The sequence below is a fragment of the Hypanus sabinus genome, chromosome 14 (genome assembly GCF_030144855.1).
Source record: "Hypanus sabinus isolate sHypSab1 chromosome 14, sHypSab1.hap1, whole genome shotgun sequence".
Taxonomy (NCBI): Eukaryota; Metazoa; Chordata; class Chondrichthyes; order Myliobatiformes; family Dasyatidae; genus Hypanus; species Hypanus sabinus.
The window spans coordinates 45,352,752-45,365,871 of NC_082719.1; the positions used below are offsets into that span (position 1 = coordinate 45,352,752).

Below are 13,120 nucleotides of genomic sequence, written 5' to 3' on the forward strand. Positions count from 1 at the left end.
ATCTTCAAATATTTTTAAGCTCTGAGCCTGTGTTCAATGACTTAAGGAGGTTGGTTTGTCTTTAATGCTGAAACCAATGGAAATTGCAAGAAATGTCCGTTTTTAGTAATAGTCCAAATGTATGCATGGGAGATGAAAAGAGCCAAATATATTTAAAGATCGTAACAACAGCATTGACAGCAGGTCACCCAATAATATACCCAATAACTTGGGCTTCACAGCCAGCCATGGCAATGAATTCCATAGATTCAGCACCCTCTGGCTAAATAAATCCTCTGAATGGATATCCCTTTTTTCTGAGTTGTACCCTCTGGTCCCTAGACTCCACCATTATTGGAAATACACTTTCCACCACCACTCTATCTATGCCTTTCAACTCTCTTTTGGTTTCAGTGAGCACATCTCTAATGTTAGCACATCCTTTCGTAGATAAGGGGCTCAAAACTGCTCACAATATTTCAACTGAGACCTGACCAGTGCCTTATAGATCCTCAGCATTATGTACATGATTTTATTTTTTTGGCCCTCGCAAAATGAATGCTGACATTACATTCGCTGTCCTTACCACTGACTCAACCTTTAAGTTAACCTTTAGGGAATCCGGCACAAGGGCTCCCAAGTCACCCTGCACTTTGTATTTTTAAATAGTTTATGCTTTTAGTCCTTCTACCAAAGTGCATGATCATACACTTTATGCCACTGGATTCCACTTCTTTGCTCATCTCATCTGTCCAAGTCCTCCTGCAGCCTCTGCTTCCTCAACACTACATGCCCCTCCATTTATCTTCATATCATCTGCAAACTTGGCCACAAAGCCTTCAATTCCATCAGCCAAATCATTGATGTTTAACATGAAAGTAAACAGTCCTAACAGCAAACAGTCCTAACAGCAACACCTGTGGAACACCACTAGTCACAGGCAGCCAAATAGAAAAGGCTCCCTTTATTCCCACTCTATGCCTCCTGTCAATCAGCCAATCCTCTATCCATACTAGCATCTTTCCTGTAATACCATGGGTTCTTAACTTGCTAAGCAGCCTCAAGTGTGGCACCTTGTCAAAGGCCTTTTAAAAATCCAAGAACACAACATCTTCCAAATCTATCCTGCTTAATTCCTCAAAAAATCCCAACAGTTTTGTCAGGCAAGCAATTTTCTTTAAGGAAACCATGCTGAATTTGGCCTATTTTATCATGTCCCTTCTAGATGCTTGAAACCAAGTTCTTAAGAATCAACTCCAAAATTTTCCCAACCACTGAGCTCAGGCTAAATGGTCTACAATTTCCTTTCTTCTGCCTCCCTCCCTTCTTGACAGTGGAGAGACATTCGCAATTTTCCAGTCCTCTGCCCATGCCAGAATCTATTGATTTTGGAATATTAAGTTTTATTAATTGCTCAAACCCCAGTCAACTAATCCAAAAGCCCAGTTTTACTGTCAGGAAACATGTTTTTCAATATGTTTACAGAGAGTAGCAAGTTCTCTCCAAGGTGATGGTACTTAGAATTGTGAATTTATACACAATTCAAAGAAAGACTGAGTGCTGCTGTAACTTGTACAGATTATACTTTAAAGCCAAAGTCACTTTCAATGGAAGTTGTGGAGTCAAATAAAAATTATCATCCACTTTTATGAACTCTTGAGCACATGCCAAATCCAGGGATTGTTACTCAATCTTTTGAGTAACAGTAACAAGCACCTGTACATGCATTGGCACACGGGAGCTCAATTTCCAGGCAGAGCAGCTTGGAGTTAACAGGGTCCAGTGGCCATGAAAAGTTCTCAGAAGATTTCTCTAATCCTACCTCAATCTTGCTTTTCAAACACACAGTGTACATCCTCAGTTAATAAGTTCCTCCAAAGCACATTGCCCGTCCCCCTAACTCTATTCAGACTTACAGCTCTCCACTTCTGATTTCATGCATCTAGGAATCATCCTTGTCCCAGAACTTATGTTCACATCTTCTGCCAGTTAAACCAAGCTTTGGAATTCTTTTCCCATGTCTTTCCACTGTAAAATCTTTAAACAGTCTCACTCTCCCCACTTTATTGCATATTTTTAGACAAGCATCTTTTTCTTGACAACACTTGGCAAATTTTCCTGGCCAGTGGAAAGAGAGTACACGACCATTGGAAAACACTCCAATGCCTGGAGTCATACCTCACACAAAGGAAGACGGCTATGTTGGAGGTCAGTTTTCCAGCCCCAGGACATCACTGCTTCATCATAAGGTCAAAAGGGGAGATGTTCACTGATGTTTGAACAATATTTAGTTCCATTTGTGATTCTTCAGCAAATGAATCAGCCCATGACACATACAACACACCATCCACTACAAACGGGACTTCCCAAAGGCCAAACATTTTAATTCCAATTTCCATTCCAATGTGTAGGTCCGTAGTCTCTTGTGCTAAGATGAGGCCAACCTCAGGGTGAAAGCAAAATCTCATATTCTGTCTGGGTAGCATGAATATTGATTTCTCCTTCCAATAAACAAATTCCCACTCCCCTTCCTCTATTCCCCACTCTGATAGTTTCCCTCTTCTTATCTGCCTCTTACTTCACCCCGTTTCCTCCTCATTTCTTTTCTCCTAAGGTTCACTCTCCTCTCCCACCCACCTGACCACCTATCACCTTCCAGAGAGCCTCCTTTCCCTCCCCTCCTCCTTTTATTCTGGCATCTTCCCCCTTCCTTCTCAGCCCTGAGGAAGGGTCTCATTCCAAAACATCGACTATCTATTCATTTCCACAAATGCTGCCTGACCTGCTAAGATACCCCAGCATTTTCTGTGTGTTATTTCACCCACAGCACAATTTAAACACCTAAATAACATTTAGTCATGGGCTGAAAAGTAACATCGAACAATACAGCACAGTACAGGCCCTTCGGCCCACAATGTTGTGCCAACCTTTGAAACCTGCCTCCCATATAACCACCCACCTCCATATACCTGTAACAAGTAACACTTGCACCATAAAAGTGCCAAAGACCACCCACATCAAGAGACAACATAACTCCCTACCCTTGACATTTGGAGAAACACACAAAGCTGGAGGAAGTCAACAGGTCAGGCAACATCTATGGAGGGGAATAAACAGTCTGTTTTGGGCCGAGACCCTTGAAAGAACGGTATTATCATCAAGTTACCTCATCTTCAATACCAATGACTAGAATAGAGTCTAAACTGGACCAAACACAAATGCCTATAAACACCAACAGTTCAGAAGTCAAGAATCTGTCAGATGCTGTCTTCCCCATTTGTCTTCCTGTATCACCACTTTCAGGAAACTATGTACATGTAGCCCGAAGTCTGTCTGTTTTACGACACCCGCCGAGACCCTGCCATTTATTCTGAAAATCCTGTCTTGGTTTAAAATTCCAAAATTCAGCATTGCTCTTGGAGTTAAATTCTATCTGTCATTCCTTGTTCACTTTCCCATTTGTTCTAGGTACTGTTGTAATCTTCATTTCGCTGTCACTATGCTACCAATTTTAGTGTCGTCTGCAAACTTACTAACCATGCCAATTATATTCTCATCCAGATTGTTAATGTAAATGATGAACAGTGGACCTAGAACCAATCTCTCGATCAAATGACTGATCACAAGTCTGCAATCTAAAAAGCAATTAAAACACTAAAATCCTTTGATTCCCATCACCAAGCCAATTTTATATCCAGTGACTAGCTCACTTGGATCCCACGTCACCTAACCTTCCAGAGCAGGCTACCATATCGAACCTTGTCAAAAACTTTGCTTAAGTCGAGGTGGACAATATCCACCATCCTGCCCGTATCAATCCTCTTGGTCACAGCTTCAAAAAATTCAAATTTGTGAGATAACAATTTCCCACATACAAAGCCATACTGACTACCAGCTATCAGTATCTGCAGGTATATCTTATCTCTCAGAATCCTCTCTAATAATTTTTCCAACACTGATGCAAGGCTCACCAGCCCGTAGTTTCCAAGCTTGTCCTCGCAGTACTCCCTAAGTAATGATACAAGATTAGCTACCATTATCTTACCAAGTGCCTAAGGAAGATACAGGCCAGGGCTCCAACAATTTTTCCCTAGCTTCATACAACATCCAAGGATACACTTGGCCAGGCCCCAGGGATTTATCCATCTCTACATGTTCTATGGCCACTAGCACCTTTGTAATGTGGATAAGCTTCATGACTTGCAAGTTCCCCTCAAAATCATACACCATCTCCAGATGGAAGTATCACTACGCTTGCACAATAGCTGAGTACTCACCTAAAGATGTCCTGGAAGTACTTCAACAGTACCTTCTCACAGGAAATAAAGGATGGTCAATAAATAGAAAAGGGAAAATCTGCAGATGCTGGAAATCCAAGCAACACACACAAAATGCTGGGGGATCTCAGCAGGCCAGACAGCATCTATGGAAAAGAGGACAGTCGAGATGCTTCAGCAGGACTGGAGGAAAAGAAGTTGAGAGTAGATTTGATCGTCATTAAATGGTCTTGCCGTCACTCATATCCTAAAAATGATTACATTAAAAATATGTATTTGTATAACCACTTACACTGTCTCTGAGCCAAATAGTCAGCCTCCTGTTCTATAAAAATTGATTGCTAAGGGATCAAATTTTAATATGTTAATTTTTGATATAATTTGATAGCATTCCTCCTCAGTTGCCCCAAGCCAAAGCTGCTAGAAATTCAAACAGAAAATGTTGTAAATACTTAGCATCTCTGATAGAATCTATTCTGAAGCAGGATCCATCAAGAAGAATTAATTTTGTTTCTCCCTTTATAGATACCATCTCATCTGTTGAGGATTTGTCATTTGTATCTATTATCTTGTAGCTCGCTTTCATTGCCACATTTGTTCCCTCCAGCTATTGTTTTTAAATTTTGAGATACAGCATAGTAACAGGCCCCACCCAATTAGACACGGGACTAATCTGTACGTCTTTGGAATGTGGGAGGAAACCCAAGCAGTCAAGGAGAGACATACAAACTCCTTGGTCAGTGGTGGGAATTGAACCCAGGTTGCTGGTGCTGTGAAGTATTATGCTAACTGCTATGCTACTGTGCCACCCTAAATCTCGTATGGTAGAGTAAAACTTGAGACTTCGGTGGTATTGGACTGACAGACTTTCTGGGCTACTGGATGTTATACCATTAATAACCCAGCACACATTTGATTCACATTTTTAAAAAGCTGCATGGCATTATAATAAATTTCCTATGGAATCTGTTAAGTAAGAACCAGAACCTTGGAAAATAAACGTAGTAAGCAAGGTGAAGGACCATCAGAATTTCCAACATATCAGATATGGATCATTGGAATTTCACTTGTTCACTTACATTCACCCATTTTATTATCATTAGAGATTACCATCTTTACACTAGTCAAGGCAGTGAAAAAAAACTTAAATCTCTAACTTGGAGTCATTACAGCAGCCTTATAATCTTTTATACACAAATCATAAACCCTTCTAAGAGAATATAGGTAAAAGTTTCTAATTTTCCACAAATCATCTTGGATCCATGTAAATGCAGATGCAGAAATACAACACATCTGAGCTATTCACAGAATGAGATGAGGAATGAGTTTTATATAAAGATGATCAGTTGCTAAATCAGAGGCAAAGTTCAATGTTCAATATATGCAGTTTATTCTCACAATGGATTACATTTACAGGTGGAAAATCAGTGGGAAGCAGAATAGAACAGCTAATATACTGTAAATCAGTTGCTTAATGGCCTAATATACAGCTCCAAGTCTTCCATAACAGTAAATGTACATAGTTGAGGATTAAAATAAAAATTAAATATCAGGCTTCAGTGGCTTCTGAGCTGCCCAGCTCAGGCTCATAGCAACGTTATATTTAAGATGACCAAACAGATTGCAGGGCTGCTGAGAGCAAAGCTAAATCCACAAGTTCAGCAGTGGTTGCAATGTAGGACACTTCTAGATGAGCAGAATGACAACCATATGTTAAACCTGCTGTGTACTGTGGACCAACACTGTACCATAAAGAGGGACTTGGAATCATTAAAGCACCCTCACTGTAGCTTGTATTCATAACAGCAGTCCATCGTCTGTTTGGCTGACACTTAAGACGACTTGTTTTGCTAATACTATGCATTTTAAGTCAGTTAATGTGCAACGTGAAGTCCAACCAGTCATGGTTCAGCATTCTGAAAGCAGATATTCTCTGTACATACAATCACAATCAAGTAGACTTTGTTGCTGCCACCGAGCACATTGTAACTTTGAAAAGGATGTATGAACTCTGGGGTCCAAGGCTGATTGGCAGCATGGCACACTGGTTACTGGCATAGTGAACCATTAAGTAAAAAAAAGTACCCTAGGTAGATGTTGGAGGGTTTTCAACCTGAAACATAAACTTAGTTTCCCTTACCACAGATGCTGCCTGACCTAGTAGTGAGAGTATCCAGCATTTTCTGTTTTTTATTCTAGTACCATATGCATAATTGCAAATTAGTCTAATGTAATTTTAGGAAAAATTACAATATTTGCCAATCGCATCTTTGGAACATAATAGCTGAACACCCTGCACTCTTAACTTAGCAATACATATTTGTAGGGAGAGAAAGTGGGACACAAAAATGCATCAGTACAGTCTTTTCTGTCAGTACTCTAGCAAGTACTCTAGGTTAAAAGAATTAGATAACAGAGCCGGCTTTAGAGGGTTTACATTTGATTTGTAAAATGGTAGAAATCAAAGGGCAAGTTACATAATTAGAAGCTGCTCATCAGATCTCTGCACAAAATATTAAAACCAGACAACCATCCGCAGAATCCATGATTACATTCCACATTTACTTGGCTTCAATGAGAAAGCTTACATGTGGTGTAACAGGTACAAATACCAAAATAATGATAAGATAATATACACTGGGATAACCAAAATTGGTTTTGAAGCTTCTAAGTTCTTGCAATATATAAAAAAAAAGTCCAGACACATAAAATTAAAACAGGTAGGAGGGTAGAGCGTCACAAAAGTTTAAATCAATAATTGCCTATCTGATCTGAACATCGGGGATCAACGGACCTACAACGTACTGCAATTTACTATGTTCTATGATCAACTCCCCTGTACTACTTCAAGAACCACAATTACTATAAACCAAAACATCTTTAAGCTGGCTTTGTTCCTGTATCACAACAGTACTTTGGCTCACTGTAATGAATGAATACAAAATCTAATGTGTCAGTCTACAGTATTTAGAGATTAAGTGCCAGCTACACTGTGAAAACTTACAATAGAACATAATACAACATAATTAGCAAAGTTCAATATAAAATACAATAAATAAAATAAAAAATATTTTCAGTAATGTATTTTTTAAATTCACTTGCTATCTTGCTTACAATAGCTATATAGCATGCAAAGCAGTGACTCAGCAATTTTTCTACAAAGTCACTGCTTATAATGGATGCATAGATAATGTCTAAAATCTAGTTACAACAGATTGTCTACTTGTTAAAAAAATAAAAAGTAAGTACTAATATTCTTCTACAAGTTTTACCTTATATAGCAACAAAAAGAAATAAGAATGGCTTGGTACGGCTGTTTTACCAAATTAACAGAAAGATTACTTCCAAATACAGAGCATTTGGTTAAATCCAATCTGCATTGTTTAACACAGATTTGTTTCTTCTGTAATGTCTATTTTAAATATTTATAAAAGCACTACCTGCACACTTTGTGATCTCTGATGTAACATCCAACATTCTTCTACAATCTGCAGCTTCCGATTGTGCACTGGCAGCTTGCAAACATTTTGAGAAAAGCAATTACGGGCATCTCCTTCCTCCCAACAACAACAATGCAAACTGGACTTTCGACGGGAGCTTACAATTTGAATTTTTCTTTCCAAACAGCTGGAGACTAGCAAAAACATCCACACTTTGTCCAATACAGCAAGAAATTAGAAAACAAACATCAGTATTAACCGATTTTGAAGCTAGCAAAACTTTAATACAGTACAGTTAAAATAGGAAGTGAGACTGGGATTTCTTGAAAAGCATTAGCTACAGATAATACACTATGATATACCCGCCACCATTCTGTGAGGTAAATTGATCTGAAAGTGAAATCTGTTTATTAGCTCTTTGGGTTTACTGGTCACTCACTAATTGTGCATGTGTTCACAGTCACAGGTAAGGAACCTTCATCCCTATGGTTACAACTGCTGTTAGTTTTTATATCAGCATCACTCTCTTGATTTGGATGCTGTATTTTTAGCAGTTTTCTTCTCAGCTGAAACCTATTTGCCATGAACAGTCAAATGTACCCTCTCTTCATTACATGAAAGAATAAATTTATGTTTCTCTGTATTTAGTGATTCTGTTATTCATTTAGCCTTGAATTAAGACAATTGAGTTGGCATTATTGCAACAACAGCTGCTCTATAACTGAAAACTGTGTAAGGAATTCAACTCAATTCATTCTACTACAAAAAAACCCACAAATGTTCATAATTGACCTTGTTTAAAGCATTTAGCAGTTTAATTCAATTTGTCCATGCAGTACAATTAAAATACGATGATCCTAATTTTCCCTGTTTTGTGATCTGCGAAACATTGTGACTAAATCAAAATTTTATCAAAAAATCTTCAGTAGAGTCTCTTCGCCCCTTCCTGAGCACTCTCATCTTTACCATCCCACTGCAGGAGGAAGGTACTGGTACCTTGCCTATACTGATAGCTAGGTTAGATAAATATGGTATTTAATAAACAGCCAAACTCTATTCCATGGTGGTTTGGAATACTCTCAAATATTATTGGCATATTTCCAATTAATATTACAAAAGGCAATAATGCAGAATACAACAATGAATGACCCATCTACCAACACCAATCCACTCATGGTCTCTAATTGGCAAAAATGTAACTTTTTAAAATAAAACTGAATAAATCATTATGGAAAAATATTAGACTTAAGTAAAAGTTTGTGGCTAATTGTTGCTCTAGTTTACAGGGAAAATGGAAAATGATTATGAAGTGATCTTACCAATGCTGACAAAGCTGGCAAACTACTTTTTCCTATGTTTCAATGTTGGTCTAATTTGATGTAGTTAGTACTTTCTCCACAAACAGATAAATCACAGGGGGTCACTCTTGCTCACCTTAGTCGGTACACGTGATAAAACAACTGCAATGGCCAACAGGATTCTACTGTCTCAAAGGAATCAGTTCTACTACAGTCTGTACACCACTATGTTACACCAGTGTCAGTGACAGAAAAAAGTGCGCGACTAAATACTTTTGGTGTAATGTTGATGGTGAAAATTCCAGCTTTAGTAGTCAGTGAGACAAACTAGGCACCACTTAGTCCAGGGCTTACAGAAATTCCAGACACCTTCCAACAATTAATGAACTCAAACGCTGTTAGCAGAAAGTTATTCATGCGCCTCCCAATACGATGCCATGATAAGGAATGAAATAACATGCTTACATTAAATCTGACAATAAACAATATATGTTGAAGAGGATCAGCATATATAACTTGAAGGCCCAAGATCTGCATGGATCATGTGTTATGTCAGTTATTATGAGACTCTGGTGTCTAAAAGGATCTATCCAGGTCCTTTTCATGGTGATTCAGATACCGGCCGCTTTTGTTTCAAAGTGTCAATGAGAGATAAAACTCCACGTTTTACACTGGTCGTGACACGCCTTGTGACAGAGTCTGTTGGTGGACCTGTAGGGCACATCCTCGGAGGAGGTGGTCTTGCTACTAAGCATTTCTGATATCGAAGCTGTAAATCAGACATAAAATCGCATTAGTTGCTGCGAACTTTTTAAGGTATTCAGAAATAATGATTATGCTCTAAATATTTTTACAGCCTTAACATAATTTTTGAAAAGATTTACTTTTACTATTTTCAATTGAATGTTTGAGTTTTAACACAAAAAGGTTTTAAAAAAGAAACCAAATATTTATTACTTTTCTGTATTTATGCAGATATTATAAAAGTGGTATTAGATGTCCTAGCAGGCTTAAAGTTGGAGAAGTATTTGGGGCCAGTTGAGATATATTCCAGGCTGCTATGAGAGGCAAAGGAGATTACTGGGGACCTGATAGAAATTCTTAAAATCTTCACTGGCCGCAGATGCAATTGACTGGAGGACAGCAAATAGGCTACCCTTATTCAAAAAGGGCAACAGATATAAGAGAGGAAATTACAAGCATGCAAGTTGAAGGTCAGTTATCAGAAAAAAAAATTGTGTGACAGAATTAATCTATAATAGAAAGGTAGGGATTGATTATAGATAGTAACCATTTTTCTAAGGGGTTCATCCTGTTCAATTTGATCTAGCTTTTCAAAGAGGTAACAAAATGTTTTGATAAGGGTTGTGCCATTCATTTGGACTACATGGATTTCAGTAAAGCCTTTGCAAAGTCCCAAATAGGAAACTAGACCAAAGGTTGCAGCCCATGGGATCCAAGGCAAGTTGTAAAATTGGATCTAATGTTGGAATGGAAACAGGAAGTGGTGGATGATCATGATGGGTTCTTTATGTGATTGAAAGCATGGGACCAGTGGTGTACCACAGGAATTGTTGCAGTGAACTTAATGTTTGCCATTTACATTACAATCTGAATATGAATGTAGGATATATGACTAGCAGGTCTTCAGGTGACAACAAAGTTAATGCTACTGAAAGTGTGAATAGGGCAATATTCATCAGTTACTAAAATGAGCAGTGTAATGATATATGGAATTTAATCCTGATAGTAAGGCGATGCATTTTTGAACTATTAATACCCATAGGGCTTACACACTGAATGGTAGGGACATAAGGCTGATTTATACTTGTGCGTACGGGTTACGCCACACCCTACACTGTAACCCTGATTTTCACTTCTGCATCGCTCTATGCTGTGGCGAGCATGCGTTGGTGTGCGCCAAATTGTTAGTTGACGGTGTGGTTTCTATGCCACTGTGTTGAGTTTCTTCGTGAGAGACATGGACGAGGAAATGCAATTCAAACATTTTTGCATGTCGGCAGGTAGATTTGATGATTTGGTTTATCTATTTCATATCGGTGTACACACAGCCTAGACATGGCGGAGAAGAAGCAACCAGAAATGTGTAGGAGAAAATGCGATGCTACCAAGTGGACCAATCACAGTTGTTGTGGTTTGTGTTGCCATAACGTGTAACTTTTCTGGAGAGGTGTACGTCACCTTACAGCGTAGGGTACGCAATACCTACAGCGTAGATGCGATGCACAAGAATAAATCAGCCTTTAGAGAGTACTGATGAACCAAAGCACTTTAGTGTTCAAGTCAAAGGATCCCTGAAGGCAGCAGAGTGAGTAGGTGAGGTGGCAAGAGTTTAATTCCTTTCATTAAGTGGGAATGTAGACTATCTGGTCAGGAAGGTTATGGTACAACTTTGAAAAGCATTATTTAGGCCACAGCAGGAGCCTGTATGCATTTCTGGTTGCATTGGCTGACTGGATGGTGGGGGCAGGTGTTCTCATTAGTTAAATATCTGGGTGAGCGCTTGAATTGACGATACACGGAGAATGTAGATCAAATGTTAGTAAATTGGATTAGTATAGACAGGTAGTTGATGTTCAGCATAGAATGTGTGGGTTAAAAGTCCTGCTTCCAAATTGTATGATTTTATTATTCTTACAGTGCAAAAACAGTTTAAATTCTAATAAAGCTGCACAGTCAAACAAAATGAAAACATTAATAATCACTCATCTTAAAGTGTTAAATCCAGAATGGTTGTGAATATCAGAGCAAGATGCTATGATAGAAGATGATGCTGATTTTTAATTCCGAAGCCAAGCCAATGTGCTATTAACCCTATCTCAGCAGTCTGGGTACATCATGAGCTAAAGGTTCTTGGTTTTGTGTGAAAATATTTGAGCAATGAAATATGTCACAACTGTATGTTCAATAAAACCCTACAGCCTAGACATTGGATCTCATCCATTTTGATATGTTAAATATTTACAATATTTTGCCTTCATCCCAAAACACATAAAAAGGAGAAAATGGGGCATTCATATTTGCTTAAAGGTATCATTATGGTAACTTCTTTTTTTAAGAAGAGTTAAATCATAACCTGCACAATTAGTGCAGTTACCAGCAGGAAACAAGTCAGTGATTGCCATGGAGCTGAGGAAAAAAGGATGGGGGAGGAATTGTGGAAAATTATTGTGGTTGGGTTTTCATTTTGACAACTGTGCAATCTGTTGATCCATTATCAGTCAAAAAGTAACTAACTGGTCTCTATGTTGATGACATTATCAGAGGCACAACACATTTTGGGGAACAGTCACTTTCTTTAAGAAGTTACTCTGGAAAAATTCTCCAAGGACAGAACTTTATTTTATTTAGTGACACAGTGCAGAATAGGCCTTTCCAGTCATGCTGCTGGCATTCCTCCGATTTAACCCTCGCCTAACCATGGGACAATTTACAATGACTAATTAACTTGCAGGAAGAAACCAATCATTCATGGGGAGGACGTACAATCTCCTTACAGATAATGTTGCAATTGAACACTGATGCCCAAGCTGTAATAATATCGCGTTAACCACTACTCGACAGTGGCACACGACAGGAAACAAATGCTTCTTACAGATTTTTTTCTCAATGAAAAAAATGTTAATTTTTGAAGACAATATATTGTTCTTCTGAGTTCCAACAGCAATGTTTTAAATGATTTAAGGTACAACATTTTTATTTACTGGGGTAATCAGGTTAGGAAAGTAAAAAGTGTGTTGAAAATGTACACACCATGCACGCTGCCTGCACAGCCTCAGAAACATTTCCTGCATTTGGCTCACACCAGAAGACGTGGCATTCAAAACGCTGATTTCCTGTGTCCATAATGAAGGCGAAGGTATGGATATCCTTCCCCACTCCTATAAATGACAGGAAACGAACACGACACTCCAGCAAGACTTCATCTTCATCCTGCTCAGAATGATAGGAATAAAGTTGGTTGATATAAAATGAACCAAACTGAGTTCTTCCCTCAGCAATGCATTAGGTTAAAAATCAGGCAATATAAAACCATAAGACAATAAGATATAGGAAGGGAATTAGGTAATTTACCCCATTGAGTTTGCGCTGATATTTTATCATG

General features: G+C 38.5%; 1 protein-coding gene across 6 annotated transcripts in view; it reads right to left on the reverse strand.

Annotated features, from left to right (window-relative positions):
- Positions 1 to 5,622: 5,622 nt before the first annotated feature.
- Positions 5,623 to 13,120, reverse strand: part of apbb2b (amyloid beta (A4) precursor protein-binding, family B, member 2b) — a 265,174-nt gene continuing 257,676 nt past the window's right edge. For all 6 annotated transcript variants that reach the window (XM_059989082.1, XM_059989079.1, XM_059989083.1 and 3 more), the window contains 2 exons: positions 12,769 to 12,948; positions 5,623 to 9,763 (listed from right to left, as the gene is read on the reverse strand). In XM_059989082.1, coding sequence (XP_059845065.1) covers positions 9,596 to 9,763; positions 12,769 to 12,948 — 348 coding nt within the window. In that variant the 3' untranslated portion in view covers positions 5,623 to 9,595. The remainder of the gene's footprint in view (positions 9,764 to 12,768; positions 12,949 to 13,120) is intronic.